This window comes from Trematomus bernacchii, unplaced genomic scaffold, assembly GCF_902827165.1.
Source record: "Trematomus bernacchii unplaced genomic scaffold, fTreBer1.1, whole genome shotgun sequence".
NCBI classification, from domain to species: Eukaryota; Metazoa; Chordata; class Actinopteri; order Perciformes; family Nototheniidae; genus Trematomus; species Trematomus bernacchii.
In genome coordinates this window covers 1,047,603-1,065,400 of record NW_022987567.1, presented here as the reverse complement: position 1 = coordinate 1,065,400, position 17,798 = coordinate 1,047,603, and the positions used below count along the sequence as shown (strand labels likewise).

The window sequence follows — 17,798 nt, the reverse complement described above, 5'->3', positions numbered from 1 at the left end:
TACAGTCACTCAGGTTTTGTAGCTTTGCTCAAAGCTCCAAAGGCTCCAGTGCTGGAGAGCTATCCTCATCCACAGTGATCAACAACAGGCTTTATTCATGGGGCAACACAACAAGCTAAGTTCAAGGTTCTGATTTTTAGTGACACGTCCCAAGTCAAAGGTCACATTTTTGTCAGTGAGGCTGAAGAAATAGAAGGAAGAAACAGCTATTATTCCTTTGACTAAATTGAATACATACAGAATGTGACATACAACATTACGTTGATGAAACATTTAAGTTGGAACGATACAGAACCCTACCCTATTTGAACATAATGGGGACAAACAAACATAGGCTACAAGCAGCAGAGAATAGCCACATCACCCCCTAAAGTTTTTTACTGTACATGACACTACACTGTTTCTTGTTTTGTCTCAGTTTGAAGTCTTATATGCAGATTAACAATATTAAAAGTACATGTAAAGATTGTAACACGAACACACAAACAAATGTACACAGAAGCATCTTTAAACTTGCCACTCCACATGTATTTACTGTCACATTTTGACATATGCACAAGTCCAGGAGGCAGCCTTTGTGTCCACCTGTTGCCTGCCAGCCTGTATGTCGTGTGTTATTTTAGGAAAGGAATGGCATTTCAGTTAATTTACTTCTCATCCGTTCTGGTTTGGATTGCGTCAACTATTGTACTCCCCCCAGCAGGCAGAGTAACATTTAGTTGTTAAGGAAACACTGTAGTCTAGATCTTTCAAAACAAAAAATATATTTTAACTGTTGCTTTTTAAAAACGTAAAGGGTTGACCAGAGTTGGGTGTAACGCGTTACTGTAATAATATTACTTTTGTCGGTAACGGAGTAGTGTAACGCGTTACTTTTATAATTCAGTAATCACACTACAGTTACTAACATTGCCCCGACACGCGTTACTTCGTTACTTTTATAAAATCAGTCATAATCACACTGACAGACAAGAGGGGTTTCCGCCGCAGGTTTATATGTACGTAATCTGCGCGACTTGCGCGTCCACATTTCCACGTGCAGTGCTGCATAAACATGGCTGAGTCAGCGATAACTTTCGAGGGGTGGAGGTATGCCCATTATTTTTGAGTTTGTCCGAAGAATAGACAGGAATGTGACGGTGAGGGGCAAACTGTGTCCAGGCCAGAAGCTGTTATCCACTGCTGCAAACACCACGTCAAACCTCAACAAACACCTGCAAAGAACATATGCTAAGGTGAAGCTAATAGCTAAGGACCCCCGAACCCAGAGTGAGGATGTTGTGAGTCGCCGCCGCCGATCGAAGCAGCACAAATTAGAATTTGGAGGACCGGTAACCAAAGCAGAGATGGACAGGCTTGTAGCATCCTTCATAGTAGAGGTAATGTTGCCCATTTGCACAGTGGAATCACCATCGCATCGTTCAGAGATATACTGCGCAAAATACAGATAGCAGGAGACAGAGGACAGCCATAGTCAGAGCTATCTGGATCAGTCTTATGCGACAATGGAAACTGAACTAAAGAGAACATTTGAAACTTTAGCAGTCTGCGTGATCTGCCTGTAGGGAGGGGCGGGCCGGCCCTGCGAGTAAAGTAACGAGTAAAGTAACGAGTTACTTTATGTAGAGAGTAACGAAGTAGTGTAATATATTACTTTTTTTTTAAGTAATATGTAATATATTACTTTTTTTTAGTAACGACCCCATCTCTGGGGTTGACGTTGACTGCAGTTTTGTGCTTTCGTTTTATATAATAGACAATAGCCTACTATCTCTTTTGATGTTGATTTTATATTTAGAAAAAAGGAGGAATGACAAGAGCTAAAACCTGTAAAAAAGATCCTTAAAATGTCCACATTTTGACTGTCCCTTTATCCCTTTTAAACTGTGCATGACTCTCACCCCCTACGCTCTTCATGTCTTATAACAACGTATACAAATGTAACTATTAGCAGATAATTCACACTGCACGCCACTAGGTGCTGCTGTTATGCAGGGTATATGATTTTTCCCTTCGAATAAAGCCAACATACTGCTGTAAAGCGTCTTTGAGTAAGTGTTTATCCATACTAATACATCACTTCTTACTTGTTGAGTAAATGTTCTATTATTAAATTGAATGTGCAAACTAGTGACTAAAGGTATTACAGAAATGAAGTGATGTAAAATGTATAATACTTGCCTCTGAATTGTAGTGAGTGGAAGTATAAAGTGGAAACTTGGAAATACTCCAATAAAGTACCTCAATTGTACTAATCTACAGTACAAGATTAAATGTACACCCCCAATATCAGAACACAATTTCAGTGTCAAAATACCATATGCAAGCGACTACTGACTCAGCAGTTTAATTCTGTAACTCCTCTGGCTCCCTCTGCTGACACATACTATGTACTCTCTGCTCCTAAAATACAATCCAAAAAGTAAACTAAGTACAAAACGTTTTCATAAATGATTTAATTCAGAAAATTGGACACTGGTTGTGTTACATGCGTGGATCGACTGTTGCAACGTGTTTGCATTGCATGCATTCAGTAATTTTTAAAATGTGGAGCATTGAATTACTGTTTCACTTACCAAACAGCTGTTTTCTCTGAGGGAGTAGACACTTAGGCATGGTTACACTTAAAAGACACATTTGACCCTGGCATTCTTAATAACACCATGACAACTTTCACTTTTAGATCTTTCAAAGCTGCTGCCTCAGGGTTCAGAAAATGACTGTACTTTGTGGTTAGATTATATGTTAAGACCCTCCCTGCCTATTTCCTCTTTAACCAGAAACTAGAGTCCCATTTTGTTCCACTGAAGCTGCTCTATAATCCACATGGTGTCCCTGTTAAGGAAGAAAAAGAAAAGAGTGGAGCAGATCATTTTCACAGGTATAAAAATCAAAACATTTCTTTATACTTGTGCTAAAAACGTTATTTCTGCAGCACCTTTAAAAAAAAAAAGCATAGATACTATTTAAGAGAAATATTGTTATTTACTTTATAAATGAAAAATGTAATCAAACTAATAATAAATGTTCAACAGCATTACGGTTGCAGATTTAAAACAGGTTAAATATTGGAAATTGAGACAAAACAAACATGCAACAAAACAAATTTAATTTATATTTTAATATTTTCCCCAAATGTGGCATGTAGTAGAAGAATAGCAAAGGACCGAGCACTGTTCCCTGTGGTACTCCATGTCAGAAATAATTGTTATAGTGAAACAAAACGTATTTTCAGAAGGATAGAAATATATTCAATCAATAGCATCAGCTCTCTGTGCAGGTTGAATAAATACAGGGGAGATATTCTCATCTCAATATACTTAGGGTCAGCGAGCTTGCCTATAGCCCCACCTGGTATTGCTTGCTACACCTGTCCTGGTTTGGCAATGAGTGTTTCCTCTTTATCTAACAATGAGCGTCATGACTGTGGTGCCTTTGATTGAACCCATTTATTATGTCTTTATAATGTTTGTCCTCAGTAAGCTCTCCTGGATTAATGTTCTCTTTATTCTACTTTATGAACACGCAACTGTCAACTTGTATGACCAGCTGCATGATGTCAATTTTAGATTTCCATTGACTTTGTGTACAGTGTATACATTTTTGTAGTCCTTAAATGAAGTACTATTTTGTACTCCAAACATTTGACCTGAAAATATATTGTTTGTTGTCGATCATTGTTGGGTTTTATATATATTTCACCTATTTGTTCACCTTTTGTATGTACATAATAGTTTTTTTCCACCTTTTTTCCTTGCTTTATTAAGTATTTTTCTGTTTTTGTTAGTGTAAGTAGAACAATTTCAAATTGTAGTCAAACTCATTGTGTGTACTCATACATGGTAAAAAATGCTGACTGATATTTAATAGATCAAACCTTTAAAGTTGGCTAGCAGCTTGAAACTTAAAAAAATAGGTTGCTTTCACACTCAGTCTCTTGTCACACACACATACACACACACACACACACACACACACTCACATAGACAGACACACACACGCACACACACAGGCACACATAGACAGACACACACACACACACACGCGCACACACACACTCACACACACACACACACACACACACACACACACACACACACACACACACACAGCAGGCAAGTCATATCTGGTGTCAGTCAGCCCCTCCTTCTCGACACTGTCTCAACGTGTCTTGCAATAATTAACCAGCTGCTGCAGTGTGCTCTACAACCTCACCTCCGACCACATGCACTGTACTCTGGACCTATGACAAACACAAACACACACACACACACACACACACACACACACACACGCAAATAAGGTTTAAAACCTTAAACATGGAGTGAATCATCCTCATTTGTTTCGAGACTGTTGGACTGGCCAGGTAGGAGTGAATGTTTCTTTGATCATTTAGTAAAGTAAAAGATCAAAAAGCTGCTATGTTAAGCTAACAATAGCATGTATTACTACAGAAATTATTTGAATGTGACCATGGTGTAATGGGTAATAGTGTAGTATTTGAATAACAATAATAGTGTACTATTTGAATAACAAACCGCTAACCCCTCTTTCATTGTCATTTACGTCACAGTTCATATAACCTAAAGTTTCTGGGTTTCAATTGTATAAATACTTTTTTCATTTTACAACTAATTTCATTTTGTTGCTCTTTTTTTATATAGACACAGCAGATACATTGCTAGAAATTATGTGTAAAACATATGTTATGTTAATCAGTGTAAGGCAGTAAATGCATTGTAATATACTAAAACAAAACCATATAAGAGATTGTGATTAAACAGGGGACATTATACTAAGATAACATCATATTTAGGTCAAATCTGGGCAAGTGATTCAGAAACAGCGAGTACATTACTAAAGGAGAAAGGAGTGTAAAGGTGAGGCAGAAAGAGGGGAAGTGGCATACAGGAAAGCAATACAGGGAGAGAATGGGTGTGTCATGGTTTGCTTTGGCTTTTTTCCCACTGGCTATGTTTTTCTGTGTCGTTTTTTACAATAAAAATGCAGATGCATACATTGTATCTTGTTTCACTCTTAACCGGTAATAAATATCAAAGAATAGCAATGTCTATCCATTTTTAGTCACTCAAAAGGTGTTGTGTGGTGAGCCTCATGGGGTTATAGTGCAGACTTTTGCCCTGTCCGATTATTTAAAAGTCCCTGATTGTCTTGTTTTGTGAGATTTCTTTGATGCTTGGAGTAGTTATGTTGATCTAAGGCTAAAATAGCTGCTGCTTAAAGAACAATACCTCTGTTGGATGTATGAACTCTCATAGATTATTGACTTAGCCATGTGAGTAGTTCCTCTTTTTTTTAGTGATCAGCTTTGACTTTTGAACTCCATGTGATTCACAAATCACACACTCATGCCGTTTGGATGTCTTTGCTCAAGGAACACTCAAAACCTGCATGTTGAGGCTTGTGAGACAAAGAGCTTGCATGAGTTCAAGTTAGACATACTTGAGAAAGCTTTGGACTTGTTGCACCAAAAAATGTATCCTCTCAACTACTTCTTCTTCTTCAACATTATTCTGTAAACGTATGAAACATGTTTTCTATTAAAGTATATCTGCACATGCCCCATGAATTATGCTCATTCTCAAACATGAAAATAAACATGTTTTTTTTATGTAGACATGGATCACTGTTGAGATCCAGAAGAATAAAAGCAGATGTAAGTGTTTTTCGTGCATTATCAACAAATATTACACACTGAGTTTAAGAACAATGATCTGAAATGAAGCTCATTTATACATTTTTGGCTTGAAAGAAGTATGTTTGTAACTTTAAATTACGGAGGTTAATTCAAGCAGAACTCAAGTAACAGTCTCCATGGTGAAAGTCTTGTTCGACCAATATATACCCACCCTAACCTCCTCTATGTGGAGGTCAAATATGATTCATTCGGACAAACAACAATCTGAGACAATTTGAATTTACCTAAAACTGCAATTGACAATGCATTTTAGTTGTATGGAAATGTAATTTTGATGAGGTGGACAAACATTTTACTTCTTCTTATGTTTTTGCTAATCTCAAGTCTTGCTTTTTTTCTTGTATGCACTCTCCGTTTTACCTAATATTGAACATTCTGAAATCTTACTACACTATAATTAAAAAAGAAGTGTATAACTTCACCAATGGGCTTCACTTTAACATGTTATAAAATGCAATGACGTGTATATATCACAACAGATATAAGTTAAGTATAGTGTAAAACATAATTTGTGATAGCCGACATTTCACATGTGTCATCCGATGTGTCAAAGAATCAGATGTGATAAATGCCAATATAGGCACATTTATTACGACATTATGAAACATTGAATTCCTTATCTTTGTTTTGAAGGAGATCAGTACGCATGTTTCAGATTGATAAAATGGGATCTCCTTATTTTTTATAATCATTGCATGGAAAATTGCATGCTGTACTTTTTACATTTTGTGTTTGCTGGTATAAAGTGGTTCTTCCCTGTGTATGACGGGGATTGCTGGGGCATGATGACAACTGCTGAATACCTTAGATATTTCTTAGCAGCAAACAAGCTCAGACAGAGAGCTGGAAAAAGTGAAAGAAAGGGACGAATAGGACTATTGCATTAATTCAGAAGAAAGAAAAAAAGGTTAAAAAAGGAGCAGCCACGTGGATACTTCCAGCAGGCTCTGCTCATATGCTTCTGTGACCGAAGGATAAACAAATGTTCAGCTCTACACTGTCATCACTGGTTGCTGGGTGGAGTACTGTTATTAAATCTCTCGGAGAAGGCACACAAAAAAAAGAAAGTGAAAGAGTTAAGGCACGGCAAGAGCGAGAGAGGGACAAATATAACACAGAAACTTCAGAGAGAGAGAGGGAGAGAGGAACAAAAAGATATTTAAAGCAGAGGAGAAAGGGACAAAGAGACAGAATATATGCTTGTTTGTCATGTTAGACGGTAAGACTAATTATATTGTTCCGTGTGGAAGGATTAACACCGTGTTGGTTTAACCAGTGCAGTGTTGTTCGTTTCCTGTGTAATTTGTTCTCCGTAATGCTGCTAATGTGGCTTCATTCAGGAAGTACCATTCAACTAGTTGACCGTGTTAACTACTGCTCCAAGCTCTAGAGTTTACAGAAGCTGTTGCTATGAATAGTTTGTTCTTTTATGTGTTATTTTCTATTTTCTCTGCAGTAACCCGAGATGAACAAAGCAGATCTTCTCCCAGTGATTCATGCAGGCGACGGGAGGACTCTATCCAGGTGGGCCATTGCTAAAACTCTGCTGAATTCTTCCTGAAAGTACTCCAGGATGTGGTACATATAGACACTATCAAGTTTACTGATAATCACCTGGGATTAAAATACTCATTCATTCAAAATCAGAATCAGCTAAAGCTTAAAACAAGGACAACAAAGTGAACATAATCAAATGTATGTTTTTAAACATTTGTGTGAAAGCCCTGAAAGGCACTTGAGAATCAAAAACCCTTCTTTTTATTTCCGCATTCAATTCAAACACAATGTGCATATATTGTGTGATGGTAGGTTACGTAACACACTTCTATTTTGAAGGCATAGAACAATTGTAATTCACCTGGAAAAAAAACTTCTGGTTGTATGTATATTATGGGTCAGTGTTGCACTTCAGCCTCTTGTGGCCGAAATTAGTATTCCAACAATTACATAAATTAATAAATTAAAAACCACCATCCAAAACTGTGATCGTAAGGAAAGGGCAAAAAATTGCAATTTAGAAAAACTAATCTGCAAAACATGTTTTACTCCCTGTTACATAAATGAAAATGTTTTATATTTTAATGGTAATAAATAAATGTATGACAAAAAGATTGTCAGTAGATTTGACAGTGGTGTATGCAGTGTGTTAAGAGTTGTACTTGACACTAATGCTAAATAAACAGAGTGTATAAATTCCAGTATTAACAGATTTGTTCTGCTGTGTTTATTTCAGAGCAGAGTTTCTCTCACTGCTGAACACCTACAACTGCTTTCTCAAGGACCACACTCAGCTCCACCTCAGTTACTCACTGGTATGTTAAAATAATACATTATTCATATGATCTCCTTTTATTATTTGTCAGAACTTGTCTCAGCTGTATCACATATCTTGAAGGCTCTTATTTATAACCAATTCAATAGCTGCCTTTTACGTTTGGCTCATAAAGTGTAGTGTTATTGAATGTATTATAGTAATTATACACCGTGCAGGTATCTTTGGGTCTGTGTGTGTAACAGGATGGTGATGGAGAGGTGGTGGTGGAAGGCTTCCTGAATATCTCCTGGGGGGTACGGAGACCCATCCGTCTGAAGATACAGGACGATAAACAGATGCTGCCCTTCGCTCCTCTGATCTCTCCCGGACCCACCAGCCCAGTTAGTCCCATCGGAGACAAGAGGTGCCTTTCAGATTTTGTGTTCATTGGCACTAGAAAAATAAGATAGTTATTTTGTGAGATTATCTTCTTCTTGCTGATGGAATCATCTCAATAACATTTTATGTCATCCTGATTTGACCAGTTAAAACCAGGCAATGATAATCATTTGGGCTGTTTTGCTTCCATAGTGTGTGGAAAAAAAGAAAATACACATTTGGGTGTTTATTTGACTTTCTTTGTCCATTGATGTCTGGAGATTTATCTTAAATTGACCAAAGGTTAGCATTAGATAATCCCTAATCTGTCACATTAAACATAACATTTAAGAAAACTTGCAAAAATACATTGTATTAATGCAAGTAAACAACTGGGGGAGTTAGTGATATCTATAAGAATTTGTATTCCCAATTTACCTTTGACGTCTTGGAAAATGTAATTGGGTTTGTTTCTAAGCTGTATTATCAATATCATACATTATAAAACGTTTAATATTTGAAAACTAAAAGATTAAAATTACTGTAAAAACTATAGACTTTACAAGTAGATAGTAGTAGTAATTCTAAAACTCTGTCCTAGTTTTTTTCAAATGCATTTGTCCTTCTTAAACATACAATAAAGTGGGCTCCTAAACAGATACACAACAGTGTGAATAAATTGGGATTAGGGTTAGCATGAATTACCACTTCTAATGAGTTAGTGTTAATAGTCATTTTTACTTAAATTAAATTAGAAACAGTTTTAAGTCTCTGAGATGATTCTTCCCTTCTCTGTCTTTTTGCAGGGGCATGTCTCGATGGGGAGAATATTCGGACCTTCACCAGATAGATGAGATGTCTGACACACCACTCGACACAGTCGTCACCAAACCTTTGCCAGGTTGTTTTTCATTTCCTCCCATATCCCAGGATGTGATCATCTCAACCCTAACCTTAACCCTATCTTAATTAAAAGTAGAAAAGTAATAGTAACTTAATCCTTTCAAGGACATTTAATTCAATAACACATAGTAATCAAACCTCATTGTTCATTTGATTGTTTTTACAAAAATATGTTGTGTCTTACCAACACCAAATAAGTCAACAGTGTGATATGTTTGGTCTTTCGCACCCAATGTAGAATATGGCACATTTTATTTAATGTTTGTGTAACCTCTAAAGGCCCTGCTGTGTATGAGACCACCACGCTGCGTCCCGTGAGGCAGAGGAGCTGCGACCTGGAGGTGGAGTCCAACCTGATCCGCTGTATGAGTGACGCCTCATTGGTGAAGAGGAGGAGGGGGAGGGGGAAGACAGCGGCACAAAGGGAGCAAGAAAGACAACACCGCTTTTCCATAAATGGACACTTCTATAACTATAAGGTGGCTTTCTGCCCAACTTCATTCCTTTTTTTAATCAATGCTGTCATTTTCTTTCTATGTAACTTTCCTTTACCTTCTCCTTTCTTCTTCTACAGACTGCCATCTTTACTCCATCCTTTGGCACCCCTACTAAAGTTCGTATCTCAAGCAAGATGAACACAAACCAGGTTATTGAACAGCTCCTACACAAGTTCAAGGTGAGCTTTTGTTCTTCAAATCGTAGGAGAAAAGGCAAAACATTGTTTTATTTCTGGTTTTAACAGACTCAATTCCTCTTAAATGGACATTTACAGGATTAAAATGATTTATATTTATTTGACTGTTAATAAAGTTAAGAATTACGCAGCAAGGTTTGGCTATGTTATTTGAAATGACTAGGTTAGTTTTGTTTGAGTGTCCTTTTCGAGCTTCATGCTCTTTTTTTGCATTTGCAGAACTTTTTTATTCGAAACGGTTCGTTAAGGCAGTGCTTTTAGTAAATGCTGTGTATGTGTTGTCAAGTTAGTGAAGATGTTTATACATTTGAATGTGTTTTGGCACATTTGTGTTTTTGTATTTGCATTGTTTTTGAAACTGCAGCGCGTTTCTCCTAATGGAAATGTTGTAGGCCATTGTAGCTCGTTTGCACCTGTCGGCCACCGTATAACACCCTGAGACACACTTCTAAGTTGGGATATTGGGATAACACGTTTCTTATCCATGTATTATGGATTACACTGCCATATACAGCTTTTTATTTAAGAAACATATATATATTATAAATATTTTAAACACACAAATAATATAGGCTGAAAAGGGATGTGATTTTCTAAAAAGAGAATAATAGACTTCAATATGTGAACCAGAGCAAGGATTGGTTACTGATGTTCATATTTTTCTTCTGTGTTTATTCAACAGATAGAGAACGACCCTCAGGAGTTTGCTCTATACTGTGTTCATCAGAGTGGAGGTAAGGCTTTTCACACATTACATTTAACAATCACAAGATGGAAGACAGCAAAATGCTTCACTGATGTTGTGTGTGTGTGTGTGTCCAGAAAAGAGGAAGCTCAGTGACGGAGACCAGCCCCTGTGGGAGCGCATACTGCAGGGACCCTCTGACGACATTATGAAGATCTTCTTGATCAACATGGACGAACAGGAAGTCAGCAATGCCGTGAGTTGTCTAGCAGTAGAGAACAGTCAAATACACTTTAACCCTCCTGTTGTGTCTTATTCGCTATTTGAAATGTCTTAGTTGACAAGGTTATTCTTTTTTCTTTCAGGTAGCACAGTATCTGAACTTGGAGCTTCCTATCTTGGAGCAGGTTCTACTGAAACTCAGAGAGGAGGAGAACAGAGAGATACAGAGATTAGTAAACAAGTGAGTATAACATTGTAATTGTTGCATTGAAACACTTCCATACAGGATGCCATTTGCTTTAGTGAGAAAATGTACAGTGACATCTGTAGATCAGTAGGAAAATGCAAAGTTTTTGGCATTTTGAGGCATAAATCCCTGAAAGGCAAGTGAGAACAAACATATGATCTATTTTTTTTACTCTCCTTGGATCCAAATGTGAATATTTTAAGCTCATTATTAAAAGAGGTTTTTGCAGGAGAATTTGTTTAAGTTTTTTGTTGTCATTGTAATATTCATTCCAAACACCGGAGGCTGACCCTTTTTTAAATTTGTGTTTTTGTCACAAACACAAGAGAAAACTTAGAAATACATCACCAGAATTATTTTATTACTTGCCTGGCCTCAAATATAATACAACAACGTCATTATACTCAAGCCATATAGTGCACAATCATATAAAATAATTGAGTTTGCTCTTTTTTGCATGACTTCATTCTCCTGAAAACATTTGTCAATAGATGTTCATCATAGACCATATATAGTTTAAGTGTTTAAAAAACCTCTGCAGTAACACTTCTGTGGCAGGTGATGGCGCCATTATTCTAAATTCACTTTTTTTGTATTTGCTGCATACTGGTGGTGTTTGTATATTTAAATGTGTGTGTTCTTTTTTGTTTGTGTGTCTGTCAGGTTCCACAAACAGCATAGACTCCTGTCCCATATACTGAACCGTAAGATGTCACCTCACATTGAGACAAGCGTGTGACAATTTCCAACACAAGGCCTTTCACTCATCACAGCACCACGAAGGAGTAGCTGTGGAGAACTATAGAATAACATGGTTATTGAAGCAAAAGTATGAATGTGAAACAAAAAGGTGAATATTCTGTAAAATACCACGGACAAACTGACAGAAACTGTTTTTTTCACGGTCACTTATGTCATTTTTGTATGTCAGGTGATCTATATTCCTTCATTTTTTTAAAATAATTTCCTGATGAAATTGTAAATGCTGCTGTAAATAACTGTAAATCAGTGTTTTGTGTTAATAAATATACTTTGTGGGACCAACATGACTTATTTTGTGTTTTTGTGCTCTTTGTTTATGCAGTAAGATTTTCCGGGATTATGATTGAATTAAAAATGATTAAGTAGGATTATATATATATATATATATATATATATATATATATATATATATATATATATATATATATATTAAAAAAAATGTTTTGAAAGTGCAACCTGGTCTTCAAGGATATAAAATAAGTCTTTAACTTTATTAAGTCATTTTGTCATTTGAAGACATGCACCCTTTTGTTATGGAATTAAATGAAAAAAACTTTATTTTATTTTTATTTCTTTATCATAGAATTCCACACCATATGTTAGATAAAGACAAAACAAGACAATAAGGCTTCATACAGAAATAGGGGAAAGTAACAGGCATGACTCAATTCTTAATACTACAAAAGAAAAAGTACAACTATATATAGTTTAACAATAAAATGTAGTTAATCAATTCCATTTCCTTTAATTAACATGCTGCAATTGCTCCTTTCAGCTTATAACAGAACCCCCTGATGCAAACCCAGCTTTACCTATCAGCTGTTTCGAGTTTCCCCCTGATTTCCCTCACCTGCCTGCTCACCTGTTCCTCATTCCCTCATTAGGCTCTTGTATATAAGCCATCCAGCACCCACTTTCTGCCAGATTGTCTCTTATGCCTCACCGGCTCTCAAGCCTCAGTTCTTGGTTGCAATCTAAACTTATTGTTATCTCTTAGGAAGCTTTCTGACAGTACTTAAATGCCAGTTGTTCAACATCTCTAGATTATAGAAAATGGAGCTTCAATCCTTTACAGAAGCGAAGGAGATAATACTGTCCCACAAGTCCTTGCGACCACAACACCTAAAGTGATGCAACATTTTTCTGTTCACGGAAACAAGCGATTGTGATTGTAGAACATGTAAGTTATGGTACATCTCAAACATTTTACATCCAAAATGCATGTGTGTTTTTAAATGTGTACAGTATGTTAAACCTAAAGGCAAACTATGAACATTATGCTAATAATTGTTGCAAGACCATCAAATACAATTCATTTATCATTTTCACCATTGTCCACGTTAACAAAGTCCATATGAAACAACATCAGAACACATGGGGCCAAGTAAGTGTTTTTATAGTCCATCTTAGGAAAATTGTAGTTTTCCCACAGCAGACACGCATCAATAACCTCCGCTGGTGCATCATAAATATGTTGCCCAGTGTTCAGTTACAGTCTCCTAAAACCACGGTCGTCTTTTCCTAAGTCCTTACGAAAAAAAATGGTATTCTCCCACCACCCTCATTTGCTAGCCTGCCTGTTTCCATTACCCGCCTGCTTCTTGGTTTTGCCTGCTTGCCTGCTCCCTTGTGCACATGGTCGGTGCCTGATGCAGACTTTGAATGCTCTCCAAGGGACCAGTCTCGCTCAATTAACCATATCCGATCATTCCTGATATAGCTTTTGAGTTCAAATGACTACCAAATCCCCCTAAGACTCAGCAGCAACACTTCAAAACCAAATATGAAAGGTTGAGTATTGGGGAAACCAAATGCATCTTAAATTATTTGAACAAGTCTTCCAAACTATTTCCATTTGATCAAATGGAGCAGGCATACAAATAGGAGTTGTCTGTGTAAACCAGGAAAGTGCTTACAAGTGGAAACGCAGCCATCCTAATGGTTAAATAATGGTTTGGTGATGAGTGAGCGATGGTGCCCGGGCTGTTTAGTGGCAAAAACGTTTTAAAGGCCTGCCAGCCCACCAGACAGCCTCACATTAAGCAGTGCTGAGTCTAATTTTCCTCCGCCATGATGAATGACCAAATGAGAACAAATGGTAGCTGGTTGTTTTATTAGAGGATAGAGTTTCCATGTGATGTTCTAACTTAATACGACTTTAAGAAATGGAAAGAGTGTGGCATGGCATTACTACTGTATGTGGCTGTAGAGGAGTTTTACAGATGTTGGTTTTGTGATCCTATCTCAAAGGAAAGTGTAGTCTGAATGCCAGTAGAGTACATTTATTTTACATTCTTACTGAAATATTAAATAACGGCATTACATGTTATTGTCAACTGGGTTTACACTGAGGATGGACACTTAATTGTTGATGAATTATCTGACACAGGTATGTAAAATACCCACAGGACAACATGTTAAAGTAAAAACTCTTAATTACAACATGGTCCAAAGATGTTAAAAAGAAAAGCAAAAATAATTGTTAAAATACCAATGCCATTGCCACCAGAAATCATTTACCCTGTTCCGAAGAAATGTCCCTTACTGTAACTGACTTCTTTAAGCCCTTTTTTAAAGACTTTATATGAAGCGGTCAGGAGTATGGGCCATTATTATCTGAGAACTGAAATAATACTGCACATATAACGCAGCTCATCACCTGCATATTGTTTCTACGTTTACAGTAGACAACTGTAGCAAAAAAATATGCATAACTGAAATTACAGTACACCATATCAATGATGACATGAGACATGTTTCAACAGAAAAGTCAAAGTATCTTCTTCTCAATGTTAACTTGAGTGAAAGTCATGTTTAATATGTACATCAATAAAGTTAATCCAACATGTAATTGGGAAAATGTGTATACAATTTACGACATGTGCTGTGTTCCTATTGGACAGAAGGAGCAAAGACATTTGCAAAGACACTTGAAACCTCTACGTGTTAACTAGGGCATTATTTACTGTTTGTATTTACCTTTGTGTTTACAGTGTATTTGGTCTTTTTGTAACTGTTTCATCATTTCATTCAAGGACTTTCAGTAAAGAATAGCAGCTTTTCCATTTATAATGCATCATGAGTTATTTCTGATCAAGGAATCAAACCTATACATGTATGTATTCATGTCCATACCTATTTCACATACTGTATGGAGTTTTATCCAAGGTCTTATCTGCCACCTGAGGGAGTTTCTCGTTGGAGCTTATCCCTCCGTTTATTAATTTAATTTAAGTTAGACCTCAACTCATTTTCACGTATTTTGAGAAAAGGCCTTTTATGGCTCTCTGAGCCCACGGACCCGCTTTAGTAATACTAACAACTACCAAGGACTTACAATACAACATCCCCATAAAAAGACTCATCATACTAGTGTTTTCAGATGCAACTAGCAGATAAAGGTTGCTTTGCTGGTCGTTTGGTCTATAAGAATTCACCTACTCATTAGCAGTCAAGTTTAGACTCTAGAAAGAGGACATTTGGCATTGAAGTGTTTGTGCGGTTGTGTGTGAATGCATGAGTATGTGGGATTTTCAAATGATATGTTGGCTTTTGAGTCAATAAATGTATTAAGAAACAAAGATTTAAACAAATTAGGACAAAAAGAAGACATCAAACAAAAAACTAGTGCAAACAGATCTAGAAACTAGAAAGGAAAGACCTCCACCAAGACCATTTCCATAAGAAATAAATGTGTGTATCTGCAAAAATTATTTTGATCTACTCCAAATGTAATGGCCCATGCTACATTCAAGTTTTATGCTTATTGGGGCTGGAGTTTTCCACAATCTTGCTGACAAATAAACCAACAAACTCAACCAATAGCCTACCCTGCTTTATGGAAGTAAAAACATGATTTGTGATATTGGGCTATTTAAATCATTCTGGCGTAAATTAGAGATAAGAGGTTTAACGATCACACAAATAGCTTGGCTAACAAAAAATATATATACATCAGCCATAATCTGGTAGAAGGTGGTGTGGCTCCTTCAAAGAAGAGGAATGCCATGAAATGCTCGAACGGCTCGTTGAAGTGCCCTACATCTTCAGCGATTACTTCTGTAGGGACTTAGGGAATCATTCATGACAATTCCAATAAAGCATTTAATCGTTTTTTTGAAAGCGTTGTTTTGTTTATAGATTCCAACAAACTGACATTCTACCTGTTTTCTTTACAGATGATGGTGAACATGCCTCCATTAAGGAAGCTATGGACACTTTCCACAAGAAAACCTGTGTTCGCTTTGTTCCTCATCGTGGCCAATCTGACTACCTCAGCATTGAGAGTGAAATGGGGTACGTAGAGGTGATTGGTCAGTGTGATGAGTTCACTTGTCTGCCAGGATACAAACCTGCTGTCTCCCCGTCTTTTTCTGTCCCGTAGGTGCTGGGCTACCATCGGCAGAGACGGAGGGAGGCAGGTGGTTTCTCTGTCCGTGTATGGCTGTCTTGATCGTGGGACCATTCAGCACAAGCTCCTCCACACACTTGGCTTCCACCATGAGCCCACTAGGAGCGACAGGGACCGGTACGTCCGGATCAACTGGCAGAATGTTCCATCAGGTAAGACTTAATTACAAAAGCAGCTACACTTTTACAACAGTAAATCAGTAGGAAATGGGAACATGAGCCTTCTATAGTTTGTTTTTGTTTTTGTTGCTGCTCCCTTAGTATTTCACTTTTCTAATTCTTATTCCCTTTTGTTGTACTCACCATAATAGGGCTGGGCAATATGGCTTGTATATAATGTCATAATATTAAAGGCTAGTAGCAATATTAAATATTGAGAAGGGCTGCTGTCTGATATTGATCAACACATTAGAATAAAGGGGAGAAGATAGTACTAGTGATATTTATTCTTACTAATATGTAAAAGGTGTTTGAGAGGACGAAACTATATTTCAGAGTCTTCCCTATGTCAATGCATAATCAAACTTTATATACATTTTATTTGTCATATGTTTTGATCGATATGTACATTTTTATATGTTTTGTGAAAAGTATTACTATGATTTCTTGAAATGCAAATATGTTTTGTTCCACAGCGAGTGCCAACAACATGAACACTAACAACCTGAACATGCCGTATGACTATTCTTCTGTTATGCATTATGGAAGGTAACCTCTCTTTCTGTCCTTAATAATTGTCATTAATCTATAAGGTTTTTAATGTTGTCAGTTATCTGCAAACACTTGAAACTGTATTTTATTTATATTTGTTTTAACATTCGAGGAGATGTCAATACAACAATGACTTGTTATCACCAAGGTGTAACCCTGTTTCCTAAAAAAAAAACATAACTGTAAAAAGAAAAACAGGGACTTTTTGTTACCTCTTCCTATTAGACTGCATCAGGAAAAAATACATGTTGCCAAATCTTCCAGCATTTCTCTTTCCCATTATTTCTCTAGATCTTTCTTTGCATCATCGTTTGGAGCAAACACCATTGCTCCCATTCCAGATTCCTCTGTGTCAATTGGACAAAGGAATGGCATGTCATATCTTGATATCCTCAGGATCAATAGATTATACAAATGCAGTAAGTACAGAAATCCTTAAAGAGACAATATAATCCACTGCTTTCCATTAAATATATTAAATTGATATTTTTAAGGCTTTTCTACCTTACAGAATGAACGTCATTCAAGCTAGCATCATGCATGCCGTTTATGATTTGTATTTTTTTCATCGTGACGTTTTAGTTATACTGGGGGATTTTAATGTTTATTTTTGGGCTCTTTTCTTTTTTATGACGTATGTTTTTCATTTCAGATGTTTAAAAGCGACAACCATGGCTTCGCGAAATATCCCGGAAAAATAATTCACGAATGAAATTGTTGGTGTACTCTGACCAAATAAAAAATAAAAAACTGTAAACTTATGAACAATTGCGTTTTTTACCTGTTCTCTATAACACCCTAAAGTGCTCTCTT

The 17,798-nt window shown here is 36.7% G+C and overlaps 1 protein-coding gene and 1 pseudogene across 3 annotated transcripts; both read left to right on the top strand.

Annotated features, from left to right (window-relative positions):
* Window positions 1-4,228: 4,228 nt before the first annotated feature.
* rassf6 (Ras association domain family member 6) lies at window positions 4,229-12,151 on the top strand. 3 transcript variants are annotated; one of them, XM_034126032.1, is made up of 12 exons: window positions 4,229-4,366; window positions 5,638-5,677; window positions 7,176-7,243; window positions 7,953-8,031; window positions 8,237-8,397; window positions 9,158-9,252; window positions 9,534-9,733; window positions 9,829-9,930; window positions 10,631-10,682; window positions 10,771-10,889; window positions 10,999-11,096; window positions 11,766-12,151. In XM_034126032.1, the coding sequence occupies exons 3-12, from the start codon at window positions 7,185-7,187 to the stop codon at window positions 11,839-11,841; spliced, it is 1,041 nt and encodes a 346-aa protein (XP_033981923.1). In that variant the 5' UTR covers window positions 4,229-4,366; window positions 5,638-5,677; window positions 7,176-7,184; the 3' UTR covers window positions 11,842-12,151. The 3 variants fall into 3 exon arrangements, with proteins under 3 accessions (XP_033981923.1, XP_033981922.1, XP_033981921.1); XM_034126031.1 differs by lacking the exon at window positions 5,638-5,677; XM_034126030.1 differs by lacking the exons at window positions 4,229-4,366; window positions 5,638-5,677 and adding an exon at window positions 6,573-6,938.
* Window positions 12,152-13,238: 1,087 nt separating this feature from the next.
* On the top strand, window positions 13,239-17,700 carry LOC117478755 (annotated as a pseudogene).
* The last annotated feature ends 98 nt before the right edge of the window (window positions 17,701-17,798 follow it).